This window comes from Aquila chrysaetos, chromosome 13 (assembly GCF_900496995.4).
Source record: "Aquila chrysaetos chrysaetos chromosome 13, bAquChr1.4, whole genome shotgun sequence".
NCBI classification, from domain to species: domain Eukaryota; kingdom Metazoa; phylum Chordata; class Aves; order Accipitriformes; family Accipitridae; genus Aquila; species Aquila chrysaetos.
Window position 1 is genome coordinate 4191339 of NC_044016.1, and position 26458 is coordinate 4217796.

A 26458-nucleotide genomic window follows, 5' to 3' on the forward strand; every position below is an offset into this window, starting at 1 on the left:
AGCAGTAATACCTTGATAACAGTTGTAGCCCCACAGTGATTCCTCAAGGAATTTTGACCTTTCTGAGCTTGTACCACTGCAGCTTCTTCCCCGTTAGAAATGATGGACTGAATGTTCACATTCATTCTCAAGTCTTATGCAAGCAAATCTAATCACGGCAGAAACAGCAACTAGGGGAAATCTGCCCACGTGAGAACTGGGTGAGAAACTAATTCAGTAAATTTCAATTAAAAAGAAGCCCACATAAAATCGTTTTGGTTATTCATTATTGAATATTCTGTCATCTCTTTGCTCAGACTGAGTATTGTGCAAGCAATGTATTTATCTTCTGAGGATAAAAAATACAGTGTCATTTGTGCTGAATGTGTATGGAGTCAAGTCTACTTCAAGCCCTTTGGGGCTGGAAATGACTGCGGTATAAAGATCTTAAATCTAAATTGTGATTTTAGTGAGAGGGGCAGAAAGAAGCTGTTTGATAAAATGATTTGTCCATTTACAAAAGCTGCTACTGGCAGAGCTGCAAGGACCAGGAAAATCTCAGATAAAATCAAAAGCTCAAAATGATCTTGATAAAGTGGCAAAGTTGTTCAGTATCATTAAATTTAAAAGTAGTCAAGGGAAATGCATACTAAGGAAGGAAGAGTTAAATGCAGAAATTTTAAATTGAGAAGTAACTTAGTCAGCAGCCCTGTCACCCTGTATTTGTACTACAGTTACTTAAAATTAGGTCTTTGTGCCTTCGTGAATGAATTAGAACAGCTGCCCAAGCAAAAAGATACTTCAGAATTTGCTGCTTTGCTTTCAGCTGGAACTTTTTGAAATAAGGGACCCATGAAGGCATATTTAAACCATTAAGAAGTCAAGGTAGATTTATCAGAGCTTTTTCATTAAATTGTAACTGTAGAAGTTTGTACAGAGATTTGGAAAAAGACTGACCAAACAGTGGAAAATACATTTGTATGTTTAGGGTCTTTTTATCCTATAGGTCCATCTTTATAGGCTAACTCTTTTTAGAGCAGAAGAGCTGAAACAGCTATCAAGAAATAGATGTTCTCTAAATACCTACCTACACAAACACCAGTGGCAGAAGAAAAACATGCTGCAAGTCTGTTGTTTAACCCACTCAAAAGATAAGCCGGTGATTTAACCATTTGACAGCCTTTTCCATCTGTAAGGCTTAGAAAGCCCAGGAGTGACACCTTGTTTTATCAGACTTCTCATGTGGGGAAATATGACATACACCCAAGATTGCTTGTGGAATTCAGATAATACTATTTGTTAGCCTGAAAGGAGAAGTATTGTGAGATGTACTGGCACTGGAGTGGCAGTACACATGCAAGTATTCTTTTGAAGCTCATAATGTCTCAAGAATATAACATTTGGATGCCATTATTCTTTTTTCCTTGCAGTTCAGTAAAAAAATTTTGCACAACCTTGGGTCTACTCAGGCATCTGAAATGCAACTGCAAGTTTCAATAAACGGCAAAAGCAGGTGTGAATGCTAATGTTTGAAACAGTCCCTTTGAAATGATGCAGAATAAGCTTTTTCCTGTTAGGGTGTTGCTTAGAGACACAATTATCCACACAAAAACCATAGGAAAATAAGAGTGGAAGCAGCTTTAAAGGATGAAGAATTAATATTGCAAGAGAAATCAACTTTTAAAACAATGTTCACCTGGAATCATATCATCAGCTACATGAAGACTGTAGGAAGGTCAGAGGAGATGGCAGCGTGTGGCTTCAGATATTGGGCACATCTCGAGAGAGAGAAGGAATTGGCCACTTTTGGGGTCCATGAGCTATACCTTCATGTATATCTGTGTTTATTGAGACAGACTTTGTGTATTTCTTGGTTATCAATGCTTTTGTTTTCTGCAGGTTTTTGAAAATAATTACTCTAAATGCAGGGATGTTTCCTTTGTCTGATAGTGTCGCAGAAACCTCTGTGTTTCAGCTGAGGTTTGGTAGTGTGGTGAGCCAAGGCAGATGATTCTGCACACAACCTGGAATGTGAGCTGGGGTTTGATACGGCCCCGACAGCTGTTAACGCAAGATTTTGATGACCTTTAGCCTCTAATGCAAGGAAGAGTTTTTCCACAGTAATATAACTTAAACAACTGAGGAGCATGTGGGCTATACTTTTCCCTTATTAACACCACCACTGTTTCAGAAAATATTATAGCAAAATGGTTTTCCCCAGCTGTTAGGATAAGGAAAGAAAACCAGAGACGGGTCCCTGCAGTCATCAGGTGTGGAGGCAGCCACAAGCAGCAGCTCTGGGCTAGCTTGGATCAATTCACAACGAGACAGACTGCAACCAAAAGAAAGAGCATCCTACTTTCATCCCCTTTTTCTGGAAGTCTTCCTTTGTGAGGTGGTTTAGCACTAATTTAGCCAACACTAACCTGTATTCTTTCTGTTTTAACAAGCCACTAGAGCACTCCAGCTGTGCCAAGGGGCAGAGTAACTGACAAAACAAGAGGGGGTTTAGTATCATCTTGCTTAAGATTTGCCCAAGAAAGGTAGCATAAAATGAAGAAAATAGATTCAGTCTTGATTTTTATGACTGTAAACCAGAGTCTGGCCCCAAGAGTTTAGCAGAGAAGAAGATTATATTATTTATAAGAGCAATAAAACCTGAGGCACTGGAAGAAAGTTTATTTATGAACAATATGTTAATAGAGAAGGAAGATCGTCACACCACAGGGCACCCCCATCCCTTTACAGTCGAGAGTCAGCAAGAATAATGCCAGCTTGTAGGTCCTGACTTTCTTTTTCTCTCTTCAGTTTGAATTTGTACTTTTCTGATTTTCCTCCTTCTCTGAGCTTCATTCTCCATCATCTCCTTCTAGGAGAGGGCCCCTGTCCCTCATTAGAAACTGTATTCTGTTGCAATAGAAAACCCAAACGTAAGCTTGCCAAAGATTTCAAACCTCAAGCCCATGACCCTCCCCATGTGTTCCCTCTTCGGGGGGGCTGCTTAGCAAAACCTCGCACCAGAGCTGCTGCTGGCTTGGCACAAGTCAGTCCCTGTTTCCTTGTACAACATGCATAAAGGAACAGCCAGCCCCAGCAAGCGAACCATAAAACTGATTTAGAGACACTTCTGCTTCTTCCTCGGCTTGGTTCTGTGCCAAAGCAGCTTGGCCAGACCAGACGATTAGCCTCCTTCTGTATTTATTGGGCTATGTCTTTATGATAATGGCATTTAGTAGTGAGCAACGGTGGGCTTGTTTGGTTAGTCTTTGGTATGCACTTTCTTCTCACGCTGTGCACAGAAAGGGCAACATGCAGTACAACTCTGAAAAAAAGCTTGCCAACTTCTGGTAAATGAATAGAGCAAGACTACCGCTGCTGTTGGTGAAGCTGAAGCCCTAGTGTTTCTCTTTTTAAGGTCATTTATCACTCAGATTTACAAAAGTTAGGCCACTTGAGCTGATAAATGTGCCTGCTGAGTACTCACTAGAAATTGAAGATCTTTCTTGGAAAGCTCAACTAGAAGGTGTCAGCGTAGAAAAACACACTCAGGAGACGTGCTGCAAGGAGAAGGTAAACGTACATGAGCAGCCAGCTTTTGAGAAGGTTATTCCTCTCGGCTTTCCTGGGGGATCTCAGGGGGTACCCCAATGCCTTAGACCCCTGTCAAGGTGATAACACCCTTACTCCTCTCAGGTCCAGCATATCCTTCACCCTAAATACGTTGTTCCGGCTCTGTCACGCAGGATGCCTTTTCCGTAGGGCATGGGTCCCCTCCTCACCGGCCTCCTGACGTGGCCAGGTATCAGCCACACACAGCAGCACCTCCGCGTGCAAGTACCCTGTGTCCTAGGTCAGGCTTCGTATTCCCATCTTTAGGGGATTTCACAAGCCAGAGGTTTCCTTGCAACTTCTTAGCCCCTGACCATCTGACCTGTCCCCTTCCTAGCAGAGGACATCCTTCACCACCTTCTCCCCTCCAAAATTTCCTCTCCAGAGCACCCAAGTCCCCTCTTCAGTCCCAGGATCACAGCCACCAGTGCCTCCAGTAACCTCCGCAGCCCTCTCCATCACACCGCTCCCTGCTGCAGGTACCTCCTGCCCCATTCCCGCGGGGCAGCCCCTCACGGCATCCTGCTGCTCTCCGGGGATGCCCACGAGTGCAAACCCCTTGCCCACGAGCAGAAATCACAGCTTGCCAGAGGAGCTGGGGTATCCTGGCATCCCTGCCCCGATGGAGCTGCCCCGCCACCGCCCAGCCCTGGGCAAAAGGCGCTGCTGCCCGGTCATGTCTCTCGTCCTCACCCAAGTCACTGTTGGGCATAATTTTAGGTTTGTCTTTGTCGTTCACCGCTACAGAAAAATATTGTTACGTCTCAGCCTCTTTTTATACCCTTCACATGTACCTGGTAACTTAACAAGTATTTATTAGCTTTGCCTTTTAGTTATTTAATGTCACGGTTGCCAATTTAATAACTTTTTTTTTTTCAAGGAAGCTTAGGCTATTTTAGGCTCACAATTCTATTAGCTCTTTTAAAAAACAGTGTACTTTAAAGAGGAATGAAAATGTGGCCATGACCTTTTAGGCTGTGGTTTAAATCACAGACAGCAGAGAAATGCTGAGGGTGATCGATTCTGGTGTTCACTGATGTTATGTGTAGCAGCGCTTTGGATAACCAATAACCTGATCACGGTTGTGTGTAAACAGAATAAAATTGGTACTGTGGAAAGCCTTTAATAATTGCCTGCAGCTCCTTGAAACTCCTTAATGTTCAATTAATCATCTCCTGGCTCTGTTCTGCCAGCGTGGCTCCTTTTGTGTAGCAGTTGTCTCAAACACCTGACTAATAATTCAGCGGTGGGAGATGTAACAAGGAGCAACAGTGGTCACCTGGATGGTTTTTAACTACATTCATCGAGTTTATCATGGTGCTCTTTCAGGTCACAGAATAGATTGGGCATCTTTTCCCACAGTCCCTGGGGGATTGGGTGCATGTATGCACATTTTTATGTACTGAACAGTCATAGGAGTTAGGGAAAAAAAAGTCATAGATAGATAGATAGATAGATAGATAGATAGATAGATTGATTGATTGATTATGGGAGTCAGTCCTTAGTTGCATAGTCACTCAGTATTTTCTCCATGGGGTATCTGCTCTAGTACATGGGTCACCAAGGACTGCAAGCTTGTGTATGATACAGGTTAGCCAGCCCTAAAAACTGCAGTGTATCTCCTGTCTTCAGACATAGCGTGGATCTGACTTAAAAGTGTCTTAATGCACATATTAGCCAGTGTGCATTAGCGGACAGACCGCTGCTGTTCAGGAGCGCTGTTTAATATCTTTGTCGGCGACGTGGGCAGTGGGATGGAGTGCACCGTCAGCAAGTTTGCTGACAACACCAAGCTGTGTGGTGTGGTCAACACGCTGGAGGGAAGGGATGCCATCCAGAGGGACCTTGTCAGGCTTGAGAGGTGGGCCCGTGCGAACCTCATGAAGTTCAACAAGACCAAGTGCAAGGTCCTGCACATGGGTCAGGGCAATCCCAAGCACAAATACAGGGTGGGCGGAGAATGGATTGAGAGCAGCCCTGAGGAGGACTTGGGGGTGTTGGTTGATGAGAAGCTCAACATGACCCGGCAATGTGCATTTGCAGCCCAGAAAGCCAACCGTATCCTGGGCTGCATCAAAAGACGCGTAACCAGAAGGTCAAGGGAGGTGATTCTTCCCCTCTACTCCACTCTGGTGAGACCCCACCTGCAGTACTGTGTCCAGCTCTGGGGCCCCCACCATAAGAAGGACATGGACCTGTTGGAGCGGGTCCAGAGGAGGCACACCAAGATGATCGGGGGCTGGAGCACCTCTCCTATGGAGACAGGCTGAGAGAGTTGGGGTTGTCCAGCCTGGAGAAGAGAAGGCTCCAGGGAGACCTTATAGCAGCCTTCCAGTACCTAAAGGGGCCTACAGGAAAGATGGGGAGGGACTTTTTGCAAGGGCATGTAGTGATAGGACAAGGGGTAATGGCTTTAAACTGAAAAAGGGTAGATTTAAATTAGATATTAGGAAGAAATTCTTTACTGTGAGGGTGGTGAGGCACTGGAACAGGTTGCCCAGAGAGGTTGTGGATGCCCCATCCCTGGAAGCGTTCAAGGCCAGGCTGGATGGGGCTTTGAGCAACCTGGTCTAGTGGAAGGTGTCCCTGCCCATGGCAGGGGGGTTGGAACTAGATGATCTTTAAGGTCCCTTCCAACCCAAACCAGTCTATGATTCTATGATTCCAGATAGTAATCTAAATAAGATCAAATGTGATTGCACAGCAACTTCTATATTAAAGTCTCTGGCAATGGAAAAGCTCTAAAAAAATTTACTGTTTGAGCCCAAAGGGGGGGTATCTTAATAAAGCAGACCGACAAAGATATTAAAGGGAAAGTAAGTTTTTCATTTGTAGTCTGAAAACGTAAAGCCAGGTGGAAGAACTGCCTCGTAGTATTCTCACTCGTTGGGTAAAAGCAGCGGATGCAGCAGAAGTTTTCCATCTGCGGCGGTTTTGTCAGCTCTGAGCTGTGACCCTGTATCCAAGGCAACTGTGTCTGGTTGTTAGGTGGTGAGGAGCTATAGAACAAATAAAAGGTAGTTGTGAAATATACAGGTATGACTCTATCAGGGACAATAATGATGAAATGCTAACAGGTAGAAAAGGGGTTGAAGGGAGCACCAGAACCCAGATACAGAGTTCAGAATATGATATTTTGTTCCTTGCTATGGTACACGTGTTAGTCATAAATATATAAAGATCAACCAAGACTATTGGAAAGCCGTGAAGTAAAGCAAGTACAGAACAGACATGAAACAAAATTGGTTGCTCTTAGTTTATCTGTCTCTGTTCTGTAAACCCCATCTCTTGGGGACCAGTCCGGTAAGAGCTTAGGCTTTATGTTGCAAGAACTTCTTTCCCTCTGGAGGCAGCATTCTGGTTATAGTGGTTTTTTGTTTATTTCTGAGAAATCATTTGTTTTAAAAGTTATATTCAACAATTTTAGTTTCTTTTGATTCCTTTAAATGTAGCTGCATTATATAATGGTATAGAGTTGATACTACTCTCATGATCTAAGTGCTGTTACACTCTGGTATTTAAAATGATTGCTCAGTTGTGCTGACTTGCTGTATGAGCCAAGTCCCATGGCAGAACACTTGCATAAGAAGAGCTGAGGGGCTGGCTGAAAGAGCCAGGGGCACACGATGCCATGTTAAAGGCTGGAAGACTTTCTTGTGTTCAGTTTTTGAGGTGGCCAAAACTTTTCCCCATCTTGGGGTAAATAAATCTTTACTGGAAAACTGTTGCCCCTTTTAATCTCAAAATACGGTAGCACAAGGTAATTGCCAAATCAATTGGCCTGAGAGAAGAGCTCACAGGTACTAAAACTGCTATTTCTTTTTGTTTTCTGGCATTAATCATCTCTTTTACCCATAAGAAAAGGGATAAAAGAATAGAAAGCAAGAGCAATAGGAAGCATATCACAAGTTTGTCCAGTTTCACTACTGCTTGAATCCATCACCAGCTTAAGTAAATTAAAAATCCAGGTGAGCAGAATAGTAACCACAAAACCTATTATGCCAGTCAGGATGAGGGACTCATTAGTTGCCAGCACTTACCCATGAGAGGCTGCTGAAGGATAAGTGTTATCTGAGAGTTTTTATCAGCTCATCTCTACTAATCCTGTTTGTTTGGGGAGAAGAAGTATCAAACAGCTGAAATTAATGCTGCCATGCATCTTGTATCTGAAGTGGTGGGTCAGAGTGGGGCAGAATTAGCATGAGGGACGTTGAAATATTGTGTCTGAGCCACACAGAATCAACCCCGAGGTACCCGTACAATACGTGTCAGGGCCATGAAGAATGCAAAGCACCGTTGTGCTTCTTTCCTTGTACTGTCTCAGAAGCACAGGCAGTTCTGGATGAATTTGTTTCATCTAGGAGTCATGATGTACTTAGCCTTGAGCAGAGGCTGAGCTCAGAGGTGTTGTACAGAACATACCAGGACTAACCCCTCGTGGTCCAGGTGGTGCCGAAGGGACAAACACGGCTAATGAAGGAAGACCTCGGATGAAGAGTACATGAGTGCGCTTCTATCTGCTAGCTGTTGACCTGAAGTTACTATGTTTGGCTGATCTTACTTTTTGCCTGTTTTATGTATTTCTTAGCACTCTCCTTGCTGTGATGGGTCCTTTCGCCTTGCATAGCTACATACTGAATTTTGGTAACGTTATGCTTCAGAAAATCTTGCTTAAACAAACCGCATCAAAAATATCAAACTTCACCACCTCTCATGAATGATCACCAGAAAATACTAAAATGCTTCAGCGCATTTACAACTTGATCCAAACTGTCACTACCTCTCTTTTTTTTTTTAATTAATAAATGTGTCTAGCCATATGTGTGACAATAAACCCATTTATTTTGATGGTGATGTTCACATGCTTGCTGTGAAGCACATGTTTGAATACTTCGCTGACAAGGCATGGGCGAACAGATGCCTTCTCCATAACGAGCTGGCCGTGTATCCCTAGCTGGCAACCGCAACAGGCTCCCCGGCTTCTTCTGGGGACCAGGCACTAGTGGATATTCATCATCAAATGAGAAGGCTCTCACGAGCAGCCAGCCTGACCCAGATAACAGCTTCATCCCACAGAGGAGGAGGAGGAACGGCGAAGAGCTTCCCATTCCCCCGTGCTAAGCCTGAGACCCCAGGGCAGGCTTTGTGGGATCTGCTCAAAAAGGGGGTCTTTTAGCACAACAAAATGGAGAGACTGTGGGTCCAGGAAACAAAATCTAATGACCTCTTTGGTAATTTGTTGTTTTCTGATGATACTCTGCAAGTTTTTACTGTCTTCTACAGAAAAGACTTCTTCTAGTGTGAAGATACTGATGATGCAGTATAGTCCGAATTGCTGGCACACAGATGTTTCCAAGCATGCCACATCTGTTGTGAAAGTAGACTACCTCTTTCCTCATGCACCTTCTTGTCATTTGAAAAGCTATTTCCAAGTTTACTTGTCAGAAGCATTTACATTCTTTTATCCACAAACGCGAAATTCTGTATCAGTGGAGTACAAAGGTAGCACAAATAAATTACCCAGAAAAATAGAGCCATTACAAAAATAAATCAATAGATTTCAAGCAGCAATCTCAACTCATTATATGTAGGAAATATTTTCCTGTTGCTGTTTAAAGGTGCGTCATGATAATAAAGTGGATTTAATGATTTCATTATGCTCTATGCTAAAAGTAGCTCCTTTTTCTTCACAACCTTTCACTGATGTGGTCTGATGTTGATATTTACCTCCCTGAATATGTTACTTGCTCAGCATTTTCGTGGAACAATAGGCTAAAGAAATTTCAGCATGTGGATTTTTGACAAACCATTCATTTAAATTATATGTGGTTATTTGTTCATGGGACATGAGCAGTCACCTCAGTCCCATCAGTACGCTTTTTGACTGAACCACCAAGCAGTTTTACAGGGAAGAATAGCAGAACAAGGGCAATAACCTACAGAACTGAGCTTCAGAAGAATCTTCCTGAGATAATATGTGAAATATATGTAATTCTTTTTCATAAAATAACTGGTATCAGCAAATAACGTGGAGCAAACTTACTGTATGTATTTGCATGCAAATTTAAGATCACTTTTGCTGTTACTTAAGCATTTGTAGCTACAAGGCATTACTGCTTACATATGAAATTACATGTAGGAGTAATGTCAAAATACAATTCTTGTAAAGAAGCGGTGAATTAATATTGCTGCTGGATCTTTCCAGAGTTTGTATACTCTGATTTTTCTATTCAGCTGTGCAGCAGTGTTTTTCACTGCTGTAATTATCAGTCTGCAAGATCCTAGTGCTCCCAGTCTGCCAGGCAGCTCCGCAGTGTGGGTACCTTGCCGATGGCTTTTCCTTCCTTCTGTGCTGATACCAGGTGGGGTAGTCGCAGTTGGGATTTGGTTAAGACTTCAAAGTGCTGTTATTTTTAAAACAATTTTTGATACTTGGGAGGTGGGGTTTTTTTTTCCTGTTAATACAACCTGAAAACTTCTCAGCAAGAATGGTGTAATCAGACCTTGATAAAAGCATTACACTGGGTTACAGCTTGTGAACAGAGAGCTTAAACTTTCCATCGGGCCATGCTGGCTCACACGCGTGGGAGCAGAGAAGTGGCCTCCTCACCTCATCCCACCTCAGAGAGGTTTGGGCTCAGGAATGCTTCCACCTGCTTTTACAGAGTGGCGTTGCTCTGTTAATATGCTGCCTTCATCTCTGCGAGGATTTTTTCCTCACTCTTGAGTTTTAGTCATCTCGTTGAGTTTTCTGGTGCCTTCTTCGTTCTTTACAAAACTCGGTTTCATGTTGGCCTAAGCTGACTTGGAGATAGCGCTCCTTTTGTGCAGTGAGATGGGACCTTTATTAAGTTACGTATGTCCTGAGCTTATGCATGAAAAACTATGTCACTAACGTTAGCCATTTATCTCCACACCTTAGGTTTTGGAATGACCACACCAGCAACCGTGGCTGGAAAAGTATTCCTCATCGTGTATGGCCTTTTTGGGTGTGCCGGGACTATCCTTTTCTTCAACCTCTTCTTGGAGCGCATTATCTCTCTCCTGGCGTTTATCATGAAGGCGTGCCATGAGAGACAGCTGCGAAGAAGTGGTCTCCTACCTCCCAACTTCCGAAGGGGGCCAGCTATGTCCGGGGTGGGCAGCCTCGTGGGGTGGAAGCCATCCGTTTACCACGTGATGCTGATTCTGGGAATTTTTGCTATTACCCTTTCCTGCTGCGCCTCCGCAATGTACACGGCGGTGGAAGGATGGAACTACGTTGACTCCTTGTACTATTGCTTTGTCACCTTCAGCACCATCGGCTTTGGAGATTTGGTAAGCAGCCAAAACGCTGCATACCAAAATCAGGGATTATACAGATTCGGAAACTTCATATTTATATTAATGGGGGTATGTTGCATATACTCTCTTTTTAATGTCATCTCAATTGTAATCAAGCAAGTTTTGAACTGGGTGTTGAAAAAATTCGAATGCAGATGTTGCCCAAAGTGCCATAAATCAAGTGCCCGCCTCGGACGTCGCAATGCCATCACCCCAGGAGCCCGCCTGCGTCGACATAACATCTCAATAGATGCTGATGGACAGTACGACAGTGACACCGAGGGGAGGAGGCTCTCTGGAGAGATGATCTCCATGAGGGATCTCACGGCATCGAATAAAGTCTCCCTGGCCATTTTGCAAAAGCAGTTGTCCGAGACGGCCAATGGCTACCCGAGGAACGTTTGTATCAATACGAGACAAAATGGTTTCTCCGCAGGGGTGGGTGCTCTAGCCATCATGAACAACCGCTTGGCAGAAACGAGTGATTCTAGGTAGAGTTTTTGAAATTCCTTTTGTTTCTTTAATAAAAATAAAATGGCGATTAGGGTGGAATTATTACTGTAAGTTACTGGAAAGTTTTAAATTCAGAGACAGCCTCGGTATTCACTGGGCATTCAGCTTTTTAGTTGCTGGGGGTTTTATAAGTCTTCTCTAATATGCAGTAACATCTTTACCGTAATGTTACGATTTTCCCCAAAGGGGGTTTTGGAAGAGACTTGGATGTCTTTGATGCAGAATCTGATGCAACTATAGAAGGATGGTGTGTATGGTTAGGATGGTGTCAAACCCGACATGTTCTTCTTCAGAACATAGCCTGAACCCAAACTCTGTGTTAAAATGCATAAAATGGGCAAGTTCGGCTCCAGATTCAAACTTGGGGTTGATAAGGTTTGGCTAAACCAGTATCTCACAGTTTGTTGAAGTCTGGATCTGGCCCTGAATTTTGTGTTCGATGCTCTTCAGCAATTCCTCATGGCAAGCCTGTATATAACATACACATAGGTGACTGCAGTTACACCAGCTTTAGGGTGATTGTGCTTCACTTGAATAATCCTACTGACTTCAATGGTAAAGGATCGAATGGGCTGAATTTCCCTGACTACAAATGATGTTTTTTAGCCAGTCTTGTGTGAAATTCTACCTGCTGCCTAACTCTTAAAAGTCAGGGGATTATCAAGAACCATGTTAAAATGTGCAAAACTGTTCCTACCTACTGAATAACTGAAAACAGGCGATTGTCACCTTCGATACTGACTTCATTTAATGCAAGAAAAGCCAGTATGCACCTCTGGTGTCAAATGTTTGCATCACCACTGAAATGCTTATTCATTACTTTTACATGAAAATAAGTAGCTAAAATGAATGTAGGCTCTCTGTTGTCCTAAATTTGCATCTTTTGCTTCTGCAATATTGTTGCAGAGATTCATGCAAATTATTTCCTTGCAGTTCTTTGGGGGCCCTGACCCTGGACTTGTACCCCACAAATCTGATTGTGTAGGTTATACAGAAGAGCACGGCTTTGGAGCTCCCCCAGAAGCTGGCTTCCCCCAAAACATTGGTACTAAGTCATGATTGGCCATAGGCAATTGCTGCTGTCTTAAGACATATTGAACCTGTGCTAGCCCAAACTGCTGAAGAACCAGAAGCAAACCTGGTCTCAGTGTCTAGTTTAGCATGACAAATGGGTGCAGAGGAATTGCTGCAAATCTCTTCCAGAAATATATGCACAGCTCTGGATCGTTTCTCTAAATTCTCTGTGCTAGGCCACTCCTTTAATGCCGTGAAGGTAATAAAAAGGCTTCTGCTGATTCCAGCAAGAAATAAGACTTGAGCTTAAAGTCTGAGAAGCCACAATGGCCTGCTCTTGAAAACTGCTTGGGAAATTATAGGCAAGACCATGAGTACTATGTTGATCGCTGAAAAAATTAAAAAAGCTGATGAAAACAAACTAGGAATATTAGAAATGTCTGAAAATATTTCCATTAAGTTTCATATAGATATTTTACTCTGTTGTTTACTTACTTTACTTCATTTTGCATGGGTTGGGAGTATCCCATCATTTTTGCTTTCCTTTAAATTTGTAGTAGTGCAAAACATTTTGGAATTTAACCTTGGAAAACTAACTTTTAATTTGAGGTTTTGCACACTTGAGCCTGCCAGCTGAAGTATGGCAGTGATTGTATCTTTTGCCTAAAGGAGAACGAATCAGAGCAACAGATAAACCATCACACACGGATGTGTGTAAACATAGTCACAGCTTTTATCAAGATGCATTTGGCCAGCAACAGGCAATGATGTTTGTATTCTGTTTCGAGCTGATGCAGACTCATAGTTAAGAGTACGTGGTATGGCAGAGACCGTATTCAAGAGGCATTCGTCTGGCAGGAGCTTCCTTGGTGGCAGAGAGACTCCCTAAGGTCCATGAGTCTGAGTGCCGGTCTGTCTGTGCACTCCATCTCAGATGCTACGTTTGAGGGGCCCTTTGAAGAAGCAGGCAGAGGTCGGAGCGCTCGGTGAGCGTAATTTGAAGCCCACTGAAGGATAAATTTAAGCGGGATGTGTAGGGGCAGGTCATGGTCTGGGAAAGACTCAGACTGATTGCAAAGACCCAGCTCAGGAAGGCGCCTTCCAGAGACTCAGGGGACGTCTTTGGAAACAGCGGAGGCAGGGAACCAAAAGGATGAAAATGTGTTCTTTTCCCTCAGGATTACCCCCAGGGGTAAATCTCTAACTATGATGATTTATGTGTTTGTTTATTAAGAGTGTGAATGGGGCTCTAATCTTTTTTTTTTGCAGCTAGACCTCTCTTAGGGTTGTACCTTGGTACATTTGCCATCTTGGGGACTATTACTCATTAGAACGGACCCCGCTGTGTGAAGTGCTGCATAAATCGAGGCAGACAGGCTCTGTCCTGAAGGACTTAGGAGTTTGAATAGATAGGACCCCCAGCCACAGCAGAATTACTTAGGTTTATTATCTTACTCATAAAAACATGTTCAAATGCATTAACATTCTGTGAGCTCAAGAACTATATTTTTATGATAACAAATTTGCAAATTAAGGGGGTTTATTTTTTCAGTAAGTTGTTTTTAAAGGTTAAATATTATAACTATGATTAGGGACCTGTTTAAATGTTTGTAAATTATTTTCAAACTACCTATTCCTGCCTAGGAAATACAGTGAAGTAATACGAAATTGTGCATACCTCCCCAGCTATTTCTGTACTTTTTTTGAGTCCAGTCAAAGGCAGACACAGAGTCTGTTGTAAAACGATTCACATGTTTCCGACTCTTTTTGGTACCGTTGGTCACGGTGGTGCCAGTGCAGGACCCTTTGCAGTTCCTGTTGACTCCAGGGGTGTTGGATCGGCTGCTAGAGCGGGGTGTCCCAAGGGATTTGGGCATCTGATTGCTACTCTGTGGACTTAGGTCTAATGTTTCTTTACTCCCAAGATCCTTGATAAACTCCATGCTGCTTCTCATTCGCCTCAGAGGCGTATAAAGTGCATGCCCAGTTGTCTACCAGTGCCCCTATTTCTTGCAGCACACGTATGCACCGAAGCTGACACAACTCAACCACAAGGACCCCCGGCTCATATCTAAGCCCTGTAAAAACCCCCAAACCCATCGAGGTCAGCAAGGCCAGTTTATGAGACGGTTCGGAGCACGGTTACTGAGCTGGGTCTCACTGGGGAGCATCTGACAAGGGGTGGCCTTACAGTTCCCTCATATTCAGTAGCTGAAGTATTTTTCAAGGACGCATGAAAACCAAGCTCCAGATCTCTCCTCTTCTGCCTGCTAGCACTACCTGGGCACCCGTCACTCGAGTACATGAGCCAAGAGGAGATTTGGGATCAGTCCTTCCTAGACCTCCCTGCTCTTTCTTAAGCTTTTGGGTTTTTTTTGGTTTTTTTTTAATGACAACTTCTCTTTAAACTTGCCAGACTTGGGCATGTAACTCCTCTCTTTTATTGTGCATGGTCCAACTCAGGATTCCCCAGGGCGGCCTGCTCCTTTTGTGAATTAAACCCTAAACATGCACCAGTTGCACCAAGTGCAATTCCTCCTGGTATTTCATTTTCACAGACAAAGCAGATACCTGCAATACGTGGACACAGGCTGAAGCACAAGAAATCAGAAGGAAACTGAAGGAACAGAGTGGGACAGTGAAAGCACACTGCACTAGATTGCACTTTCTTTTCAGGTAACTTGGAAGTTGTATTACATTCTTGAAATTAGGGGGTTTTTTTTCCCCAGGTTTTATTTTTGGACAGCCTTGACAGAATGCAATTAACTTAGGATTTAAAAGTTCATCTTCCTTGATACAACCCCCTCTGCACCACCCTGCAAAACAGCCCCAGTGACTCCCAGCTGGCACAGACCCAGACATCCCAGTTGCCTGCTGAGCAGCTGTGCAGGCAGCACAGGCAGGAGCTCAGACCCCATGCCCCAAATTGGTATTTTGCTGTCTGAGCCCAAGAAGAGCATTCAGGAGCAGCAAAAAGCTACAGGACTTAGGTCTTCTCTGTTGAGCCAGCCCCTAGTGAGAGCAATGGTTGCACAGGCATGAGCTGCTCGGACCTCCAGAGAAAAGGGAGGAGGTACCGTGTACTAATACCTTGCAGATGAGAATTAAAATTTAAGTGAAAGGTAATAAAGGACAATGACCAAATTCAAGTGATGGTTTCCCTTTCCCCTGGAGCTCAGGGCAGAAACGGGTACAAGGAACAGTTTCTTGTGAAACCTGTAGTGTTTGGCAAGTCGCTACATTTACTTCTTGGGGTTTGTCTTCCCCGTGTGTCTTGGACAAAGTTTGGAGTCACAGTGAGATGTCATCCAATTCTTTCTGGTTTCTTCCCATCTGCAAACACACTTCTCATTTTGTGCAAAAAATTCAGATAGCTTTTAATTTCCTTGCAATGCGAAGGATGTCCTTCAGGCAATATAGATGTTCAGAGAAGTAATCTCATTGACCTCAGTTGCAGATGGAGGTTTCTGAAGGACGAGGCTGTAGGTTGCCTGTCGCCCTGTGGAAGAAGCATTGCACGAGTAACTCCCATTACCGCTAGCAAGACGCACAAAGGTACTTCAGGCAGTGGTTGGGGCCACGCAGCAGTAGGCACAACTAAAAATGGAAAGAAGGTCTGTTGCAAAGGATATTTCTGCCTCTTTGACGTGTACATACTAACTGGTAACCCAACTGCCAGCTCTATTTGCAGCAGGAGTTACTGGTGGAAGACAGGAGAGGTACAAGAATCGCACAAAACCATTTACGTGTATTTCAGTCATGTCTTCACTTGCAACTGAAAGGAGGACTTTAGCAGCAGTGGAGGCCATATAGCCAGGCACGCGGGCTCGATATAAACCTGATTGCCTATGTGAGATGAATTTATAATTTTATGAAAATTAACTGTAGCAATGAGACCGTTCTCACTTTTTTGTGTTTTTCTAACCTTTAACTTGAAAAATATTCAGTGACTGATTATTACAATGAATGTTCAGAGTTAATCTAAACAAAGTCATACTTTGCTGATTGCTAGCAAATCTATGGATATGGCTTCTGCTCTAATTGGATTACTAATGTGCCTTTCCAAACCAACGCACATTTTCAATGTTACATTTACATAATACAATACATGTTACGTTACATAATAAATTCAATTAGGGCACATTAATACCTGACTCACAGAAAATAACTAATGAAGTGTGCATCGCACATTGTACAACCAATGTGCAATTTCTTTTTTGTGACTATGTCCATATTTGAGCTCATGTTCTGCTTTTGTGAATGCTCATGGTAGGAAAACAGAAGCATTACACTGTAGCAAATGCAGGAAGGTATGGCCAATTCCACTGCGTTTTGACACATAGGTTAAGCGTATTAGTGTATGCACACTAGGTGGTTCATTAGGCATGATAAATCTGTCGCGTAGCAATGGCACAGAGGAAGGACTACTTCAGTTTACATGGCCACAGTCCGAATGCAGCTAGCAATAAAGACACATGCCTTTTTTCTTACTCTTTTTGTTTATTAAATGGGTAACATCCACCCTTTAATTAGAATATACCTTTAAACCACAAAAAAAAAAAAAAAAAAAAAAAGCGCAATTGCCCTAAATATTGCATAGCTAAAAAGAGGTCTAGGATCAAATTGAAACTTGCAACTCTCAGGAACCAAAATGGTGTAGTTTTGCTTTCAAGTGGGGCTGCGTAGCTGCTGCCTTCCTGTCTATTGTGTTTAGTCCTTCCTTGGAAAAGGAAAGAGACAGTAAATATGGATACGGTTTATAGCAGAGTACCCAATAGTCTGGCAATTTAGCATGAGAAAAAAAAAAAAAAAGGTTTTCTCAAGGTACAGCAAGTGTATTGTTATTAATGAATGAAAAGTGTGGGGAGAGGGAAAGGCTCAGAAGTGTTTTCCAGCAAATCCAGCAGAAAACCAAAGACTTGCTTTGCTCTCCATACGCACATGTGTTACGCCCTGTCGCAAAATGGTGAGATGCTGTCAAAGCCCCGAGTAGCTCTTGTTGCATCGCAGGCTCAGCTACCTCATCTGGAACGTGGAGAGAAGTATTTTGTGAGACACGGGGGGAAGAGGGAGGGACTGCATGCTTACACTCGCCACCTGCACTTCATTCAGGAGGTGAACACTGCCAAGGGCTGATTTTGGGAAGACGATCACCCAGCCTACTACTGGAGAAGCAGCCGCGCTCATCCCTTACAGCGATGAACAATATTTTGGGTGTATCAAAGGTGCAGATTCCCATGCCTCCAGTCCCCCCAGTCCAGGGCTGTGTCATGCCCAGGTGTGTCCTCGCCAGCTCCCAAGCCTGGACTCGGTACGAGGATGTAGGTGGATTTGGAATTGTGTAACATCGTTGTCCCAAGTGTTTTCAGGATTAGGCCCTCCCACAGGTGATGCTTTATCAGACCGTCTAAGAAATACAATGATGTCCCCATAATCCCTTTGTACTTCACAGACTCTAAGACTACTTTTTAAAGCCAGTGAGTCAATGCAAAATTAGTACTTTTATAATAATACACAATAAACAACATGAAAAAAAATTACTGACATTTCTGACAAGGTGCAATTCAAACACCAAGTATTTTCTCAATGGCTCTAGTTTCCTAATTTTTGTATTAGTGAATCAGTTTTATTCCCTGCAAGTAAAATTATGTCCAGAAAATTTTTGCTTATAGTAACATCCATGGGCTGTACAGGCTGTGCAAGAATTCAGTTCCAATTTTATTGTAAAACCTCAGTACCTGAAAGCACAACATCTGAAAAATGGTTTGGGGTTTGGTTTTTGTGTGTCTGTGTGTGTAGACATTGTTTATTTACAAAAATAAAAAATGCCATCATTCTACATATACAGACACACATTTTTAGCTCACTGGAATACTACCTTGTTGTATACTCTTTGCAAAAATATTAGTTCCAGATTCCAAGCCAATTTAAATTACAATATATCTGCTCAAAAGTATTCCTGTTTATTTTATTTCTTTTTAAAGGGGCACAGCTTGGTAGATATCTTTAACTGAGCTGGCATTATTATCTCCTATTACAAACATCAAGAATTTTACTTCTGCAGTTAATTCCACTGGTTTTGGTATTTGCTTACTTCTGTATTTCACTAAGTGTGAATTGTAAAAGGAACGACCAGTTCTGTGCTGGTTTCTGGTTGGTATTCCTTTCCCATTTGCATTGGTTGCAAACAGCTCAAGTATTAACACCAGCAAATTATCCAGCAAAAGTTCCCAGACACACCAAAATTAGACACTTTTCTGAATATTTTTCTTTAAAAAATTGTTTTGTAAAATCTCAATTATGAGTATAAATCACATGTCATGGTTGGAGTTAGCAGACTGAATATTTTTCCTACCAACAGAAATCCTTGACACGAACTCACTGAAAGATGCTAAAGATCCAGTTTTATGTAAAAAGACCTTCCTATTTTATTTGCCCATTTTATCTAATTTGTTTAAAATTTTTAAAAGATAGTCAGAAGGATGTAAATCCCAGTTGGAAAATGCCGTACGCTGTACATTCACTCCTATGAATAGAGCTTCTAAAGGGATTAAAATGGAGACTACCTGATCGCTGCAAACACAATTGCAGGTACAGATCTTCAAAACTTGAATATTTTTACCTGTTTGGCAATTGCAAACTAAGGACATGCTAATGTAATTCTAATTCAGGCAAAGAAACATAAATAGTAGAGCTCCACTCGCTACTAACCGCTTTTATCAAAAAGCCCACCGGTACACGGCTACAGCGTCAAAGATCATTTACTGACTCTCGATGCGCAAAGATGTTATTTTGTAGGCCGGTTGGGTGGCCGGGAGTCTACGCCGGGCTGGATGAAGCGGCTTGGCGGGGCGATACCGGGCAGTTCCCGTCGCTGTGCCTCAGGACTGGGTTTGCCATCGCCCCGGCCCGCTGCGGCTCCCAGGGACGGTCCTTGTCTGTCGGTGTTGTACGTGCCCGCCCCTGCCTTTGACGTGGGGCTAGCAACCGTGCTGTCTGAATTGTCAAGATACAAAAAAACAGAGGAAGGCAGAAGAAAAAGAGAAAAAGACGACTGACATTATATTGAGCCACTCCTGAGAAGCACAGCAAAGTGCTGTAGCCCGTGCTAGACTGTTTCTGGCCACCTTTGAACCCCAGTTAGTTCCCCAAACTGGAGCATTTGGGACCCAGGTGCAGTTATCGACTCATTTTACATTCAGCCTCTGCACCGGCAAAGCAGTAACGCTGTGATCCTACTTTCCTCATTAAATGAATAGGTTTGTTTAGGCTTTCTGTATGATGACAGCATACATAAATATTACAAGATGAATCAATTGCCAAGCCTGGTTATATTTACTAAGAGATCTTTATCAGTAAAAAAGGGAAAAATTGTCTTACCGTCCTACAAGTACAGTGAAGCAACAAAAGAAGTGGTGCTCTGAACAGAAAGTAAGGTGCTAAAATATACAGTTGGGCCCCAAAGCTCAGGCATGCGACACAAAATTACCGTAGCGTTCATTCCTAATGCTCAATGCACCTGCATCGTGAGGGAAAGCCTCAGTTTCTGACAGCACCGGGTAGTCAAGGCTTGTATTTTCTTCCTCTGTATGAAAGCAAGATGTATTTGAGGACGTGCCTTGCTCTGAATAGCACTTGGGGACGGAGTTGCCTCCATCCCCAAATTTAAGCGTGCCTGTGGTCCAGAGACATGAATACTGGTCCAGTCCCCAGCAGAAAATGGACCTGCCTCGGGGTGTCTGTGGGTTTTGGAGAGGAGCTGAACGTCACGGCAACCTGCAGCTGCCTCCCCCGGCCAAGCCTCCCCCGGCGCGGGATCCATCCCACCACTGCCAGCCCCTGCTCTGCAGCAGCGAATGTACTGCCAGGAACGCAGTGCAAATCATCAGCAATGCGGTCATATCCCTGCCTTCTTAATGGGCTAAAAACATCAGAAAATATAGAGATAATTTTCTGTTTTAATGATCAAAAGGGTGTTGCCCATTATTCACAGCCTACACACAAGATGTCATGATTTTCAATTTTCCCGCACTGGTCGTTCAATCCATTTGACAGCTGACCTTCAAGTGGCCATGGGTTTTCAAAAAAAAGAGAAAAACCAAAAAAACAAACACACACCACCACCACCCCGCAATATCAGCATATGAGAAAAGCAAAATAATCCTAAATGAGACAGTAATGATCCCACATGCAAAAGCCGTGAGCAGAGCTGCCTCTGTCCGTAGCAGCCAGCTGCTTCCCCAGCAGTGGGAGAAGTTTGGGTTCAGGAGAGCATCAGCTGGATGTTTGGGGTGCTGGACATTGCCCTGCAAACAGCTGCAGCACCAAAAATGGCACTTTCCAAACAAGTTTCTGCAGCTGTTTCTACACTGTTAGGGACATTTCTCATCACCTGTACTGAAATCAGAGGACGGCAGCAGGTCTTACGCAAGCTTTTTTTACTGTCATCGGTGAATATGGGTGTTAGCCAGGGACTATTGTAACAACCAAGGGGAATTTCAGCTGAGTGTTGGTCAGAAAAAAATGACATTTCTCTGGCTAGAAACGGCTGCAGCAGGTCCGGGTGTCTGGCATCACTCAACGTACTCCCAAAGAGTTGAACAATACAGAAATTACCTAAATAAGCTAGGAAACAAATGCTGCTCTTGCCTGAATCTGGAGTAACTTAGTTGAATTGCAGGTAGTAAATAGCCTAATGAAACAGACATAATGACTTTTAAATGCCTGCTAGAAGTCAAAAGGAGCTGCATGCATTTTTCCAGCACAATTTCAGTTGTGTTTACCGAGTCAAGAGGTAAAATGAAGAAGCGTAAATTCCTGTAAATCATTGATTTGAAAATACAGATTTTTATTCTCTTTCAGATGATGCTTCCTAGCAAAACATTAAACTGGAAAAATTTCAAGATTGAAATCTATTTAAACAAGTGGCATTTTTTAAAATGCTTTAATTCTGGGTTGACAGGAACTTTGCCTCCAACACATACTATAATTGTGAGTGCTTTTAACGAATCGGTCCTATTTTTGATGCCAGCTCAGGATTTTTCCACTGTAAGATCTTTGAATGAAGAGGACAAAAAGCCATATACAAAGCCAATTAAATACAGATCACATTTCTACCGGTACGTTATATACAGTTTGCAGACAAAAATGGGTATTTTGGGCTTGGCACCCCTTCATTCACAGAAGCATGGTTATGGACCTCGGAGGCAGAGACGGCTGACGCGCAGCCGCACTGCAAAGCAGCGCAGAGGCGTTGGCGGAGGATGTGTAGAGCTGGTAGTTAATGAGCTCATAGTTAATGAGACCGTGGAGGAACCCACTGATGGTGTTCGGGGAACATTCCTGTGTGTTTTTAATGCTGTGATACATGACCGAGTATGAATTCTGTACACCTGGGAGGATGTCAAATTCCAGGTGACGTTTGGATTGTTGCAATTAAACTGTTACAAAGACTTTTGAAATAAACAGGAGAAAAAATGTTGCCCGGGATGTGTATGCAAGTACTCTTGTTTTCTGAGCACGGGGAGCAGGAGGCGAGGCAGAAGCACCTCCTGGGTGAGAGATCCTCTCTGAAACAAATGGCTTGGAGACCATGGAGCCCTAAGGGGAGAGACCCCACAACCCCCCAGATGCTGACTAAACTGTGTATGGTCGAGCAGAGCCGAGGAGGATAATAGTGTGACATGCGTCTAATGTACGTGATGGTCACGTATTAAAGTTTGCAGCTGACTGATCCTTTGCTTTACAGTAAAATAGAGAGCAGATGGGAAACTGTTTGCTCTGTAAACAGTTGTAAGGCACTCCCTATATATCCCCTCTCCCCAGCTTCCATTCAAATCAATAGGATCCATCTGTCCAAGGGATTAAGATAAATCCTGGAAATTTTGGTATTGACTAGAAAGGCGCTTAAATCACACTGCAAACAGAGAAATGTCACTGCACCAAACGTGGAGGCTTGCTAAGCTGGCTAGATAACATGGACCCAAAGTGCAAACCTTTCTGGTTTATAAACCCAGCCAAAACCCATATTGCTGTCCCCATCTCCTTAGCTAATTAAAACAAGCCCCAGCCAGAGCTGGTGTTGGGGTGCTGGGTGCATGCTCTGGATGGCACCCGCTGCTGCAGTGTCCCAGCCAGAGACACAACCTGTGAGGGCTGGTTTGACAGCCCTTGCTTGCCAAAACTCACTCAAATTGTTTTCCTGGCAGAAAGGGTAGGGGCTGAAGAGTTGCAGCTACCAAAAGCTACACTGGCCCAGGCAGCGAAGCGGAGAGGGAAGCTGTTGGCTGTTCAGCACTGATTCCACTGATGCTAGGTGTCCTCAAAGATGCTGATGTTGGGAGTACCAATTCCCCTGGGATTTATTCAGGGTCTCCCATGCTTCAAAGAAGTTAAGATTTTCTGAATATTTCAACTTCTTCAGAATTCCAACCATGAAGTTCTTCATTACAGAGTATGGGGGGGAGACTCTACTAATCTGATAGATATTCATATTTATGGAAAATACCTTTTTTTTTTTTTTTAATAACAATTACACTTTCTACACCACTCCATTTTGATGTTATTGTTCTGGTACCTTCCTGGTTTTCAAATATGTCCTTTCCTGGGGAGCCACCAGCTCCCTCAGCTCATTTCCTAATGGGGAAAAAAAAACCATACTGAGCTCTGCTCTCCAAGAAGGCAGCAAAGCAAAGGAGGGGAAGAGAAAACTAACCTGGACGGCCGGCACCAGCAGCTCCCACAACTGCTCCTGAGAGCTCTCAAGTGGCTTGTCCTGGCGTTGGCAAAAGGCTGCTGTGAAAGCATCCGTCGGTGGTGCGTATCAGGAGGTGGGAGAAGACAACCGGCTCGCTGGGAGCTGACTTCCCTTGTTTCTGCTGCTGGTGGAAAGCTCATCCATGCCGCCCTCCGGTGAACCTGGGCTGGCTCACTCGGACCCTCGGTGACCCGTCTAGGAATGGACACAAGGCTGTCGGTACCCAGCCAGGGCGTGCATCCGCGTCCAGCCCCGCCAAAACCCTTTCCAGAGGCAGGAGTGTAAAAACAATCCTTAATCCAATTTCTTGCAGCAGGATCCCACCCTCACATAAGGGCTGCATTTATATTTATATTTATATTTATATTTATATTTATATTTATATTTATATTTACATTTACATTATGCTCACTACAGGGCATTTACATTACAGAGGCGACGGGGCCACCTCAAGCTCCCAAACGCGAAGCTGGGGTGTTATCGTGTACACGTACCAGTACAGCGTTCGGGCTGTCTGCTGGCACGTCGCTGCTGTGCGCGCTGGCCCGCGCAACGGGCACATGTGCATTTTTGACACCCCCATCCTGCTCCCAGCTCACTGAGACGTGGCAGAAGATGTGGCCTTAATTTTGAGAGAATCGAGTACGCTGGATAGAACCCTGCACGAGGGCTGATACGTACATGATGAGACAGTTACAGATGATTCATTAGGCCTTGTGCAGTGTGATTTGGGGTTTAAAGACATATTACGTTTCCCAGTGGATCCAGCCAGCGAGCTGCAAACTTCATTGGATTAAGATGACTGCTGTTGCATTTTCCTGGGTCCGAGTTTCATTCTCCTTCCACCTCCGGTGCGTATCTGATCACACACCAAGAAGCACGCTGTCACCTCCTTCGCAAGTCTATACCCTATCCAGAAAGTGCATTTTGTGCAACTATTACATTTATACAGGAAGGTTACGTAAAGGTTAAAATCTGGCTCACCCTAGTGATGTAGCCAGTTATTTTGGTAGAAATTAGGCTATTTAAATGAGTGAGCCAAAAAAGGTTTCACCTGAAATACTCTTGAAATGTGCTATAGAAGTCATCAAAGCCCTCACTGTGCTCCCTGTTTGTCTCTTTGCTTTTATCCATTTTAATTGGTCTCTTACCCCTTCATTCCTCTGCCTGCTTCCAGGTATCCCGTTTCCTTCCCACTGCTTTATTCTCCCAAACTAATTCGAAAGCAGTGTGTGAACTTGTGACCTGCTGAAATCAGTGACAAAACCTCCACGGCTGAGCTGATCACCACACCAGCTCTAAAAATAAATCACGCCTTCGTGTTTGCACTAAACCTCCCGGTTCCCCTCTGCCACCCAAGCAATTCCTTCGAAAGACAAAGTGCCATCACTGGGGGTAGTTAAAAACAGTTCATATCCTGTTAGAATTACAGGTTTAAAAATCTGAGTGCCAGGGAAACAAGGCGTTTACAGTTTTCGTAGGAAACGAACTCCCACAAGAAACATAGAACTTAATTTTGCTGTCAGGTGTTCCCACAGACTCCTCTTGAAAGTCAGCCAAAGCTGTACATATGTGCCTGAAATCTGTTTTTTTTAAAAAGTTACTTTATATTTAGATTGTCACCCTCCAGTCATTCAAAATGGTTCATGTGGGAAGTTTTTAATGCTGTGATGAAACCCTTTATTTTGGAATTTATTGACATTTGAGTGTCTATAATCACAGCCATACCGCTGCATTGACTTGGAGGCTGCCGGTCCTCCTGCAACCCGTGAGATCTTGCACAGACATAAGGTCCCTTTCCAGGAAAGCCATCATCTGCTGCGTCCCCAAATGGCCAGTGAACGTGTGAGAGACACCCTATAAAAAAGATGTTAGGTGCCATCAAAATCAAGAAGAGTTGGCCACGAGTCTCACCTCCCCAGAGTTTCAAACTGGTTTCCTTCATAGTTTTATTCTGTTTTAATTGTGAACTAAGTGAGCAGAACCTGAAGCAACACATTTGTGTCCGCCCGGAGAGATGTGCTTGCAGGGAAATCTTATTTCCTATGCAATCTTCCATGTGAAAACTTCTGATTGCCTCTAACACAACAGATCATCTTGACACCAAGAGAGATGGCTTCCTGAGTGATTCAGCCCTGGAGTAATGGCAAATGATTGGGAATACTTTCTCTTTGGGCATGTTTGCAGAAACAGGAGAGGCAGCCCCCTTCCCTCACCCCGATAGCTGCAGGTACTGCAGGTGGATACGTGTTGTGCAAAGTTTTAGTCCATATGTCCACCACCACCTAAATGTCAATCAGTTGGCAAAATACTGCATGTACGGCTCTCTTGGCCAAGAAAATTATTCTGACCTTCTTATGCTCCCAGTAAACTAGAGAAAGGAATAACAAAATACCCGGTGGAGTGGATCTAATGCATCTGTAATGGATGTGGTTGGGTTTGCTTTTGTGGTTGAGTAGCCATCTAATTGCATCTCTCTGCTTTCAGTATGGTTTGCTCTCCTACCACGTATTACACCGAGAGCAGGCATATGTGCTAGAGGCACTTGGATGCTGATAGACCAGTAAAAACGTGCCAGTGCCTCCGGCACACAAATTCTGTGCTGTTCCTCAGATCTTCAGTCTGCTACCAGTGATAAACCCTCCTTCCTTGCTGAGCTGCGGACCGATGGCCACCCCTACCCCTTCCTGGGGAAACCATATGGGACAAGGGACTCCGAGCCTCTGCTCTTTCAGTAGGAAATCTGTGGGAATTTGATCGTAAGTGTCTTTCAAATGAGGGATTTCCACTAACCTGTGTTGTCCAGGAGAGGAAAACTGTTTAGCCTAACACGCTACAGCAGCTTAATGACGTGACAAAATAAGTGATGAAATTAATGGAGGGACCAAACCCAGGAGGACTCCTCTGGGGTAACGTGAAGGGGTCGCTTTGCTCTATCCACATGCTTTGGGCTCTCTCCAGCTCACTCCCAGCCTGGTCAGGCAGGGTCTGAAGTCTTCTCCTGCACTCCCAGCCAGAGATGTGTCCATGCCAGGAGGTGCAACAGTCCACGTCGCGTTACATCAACTGGATTGGCAATGCAAAATCAAACCAATTTATCTGAATTATACAGGGAGAGACACACTCACTCCTGAAATCTCTGCAAATCAGGTAAAACCCATCAGCAATTAGAAAGGAACAAGCCAACATTGGATGAGATTGTTCATACCCATATAATGATGCTGAATCTTTGCTCTCGGCTCTTCATGACTGCAAGTGAAATCT

At 43.7% G+C, this 26458-nt stretch overlaps 1 protein-coding gene across 4 annotated transcripts in view; it reads left to right on the forward strand.

Annotated features, from left to right (window-relative positions):
* The window catches only part of KCNK12 (potassium two pore domain channel subfamily K member 12), a 30144-nt gene extending 8225 nt beyond the window's left edge, over positions 1 to 21919 (forward strand). The window contains exons 2-4 of one of the 4 annotated variants that reach the window (XR_005933875.1): positions 10511 to 11402; positions 14997 to 15114; positions 21301 to 21919. Coding sequence is in view for 1 of the 4 variants with exons in the window: in XM_041128548.1 (XP_040984482.1) it covers positions 10511 to 11402; positions 14997 to 15033 (929 nt within the window). In the remaining 3 variants the exon portion in view is untranslated. Of the gene's footprint in view, positions 1 to 10510; positions 13631 to 14996 lie in introns of all 4 variants that reach the window. The other 3 variants (XR_005933877.1, XR_005933876.1, XM_041128548.1) reach the window with 3 other exon arrangements.
* Positions 21920 to 26458: the final 4539 nt, after the last annotated feature.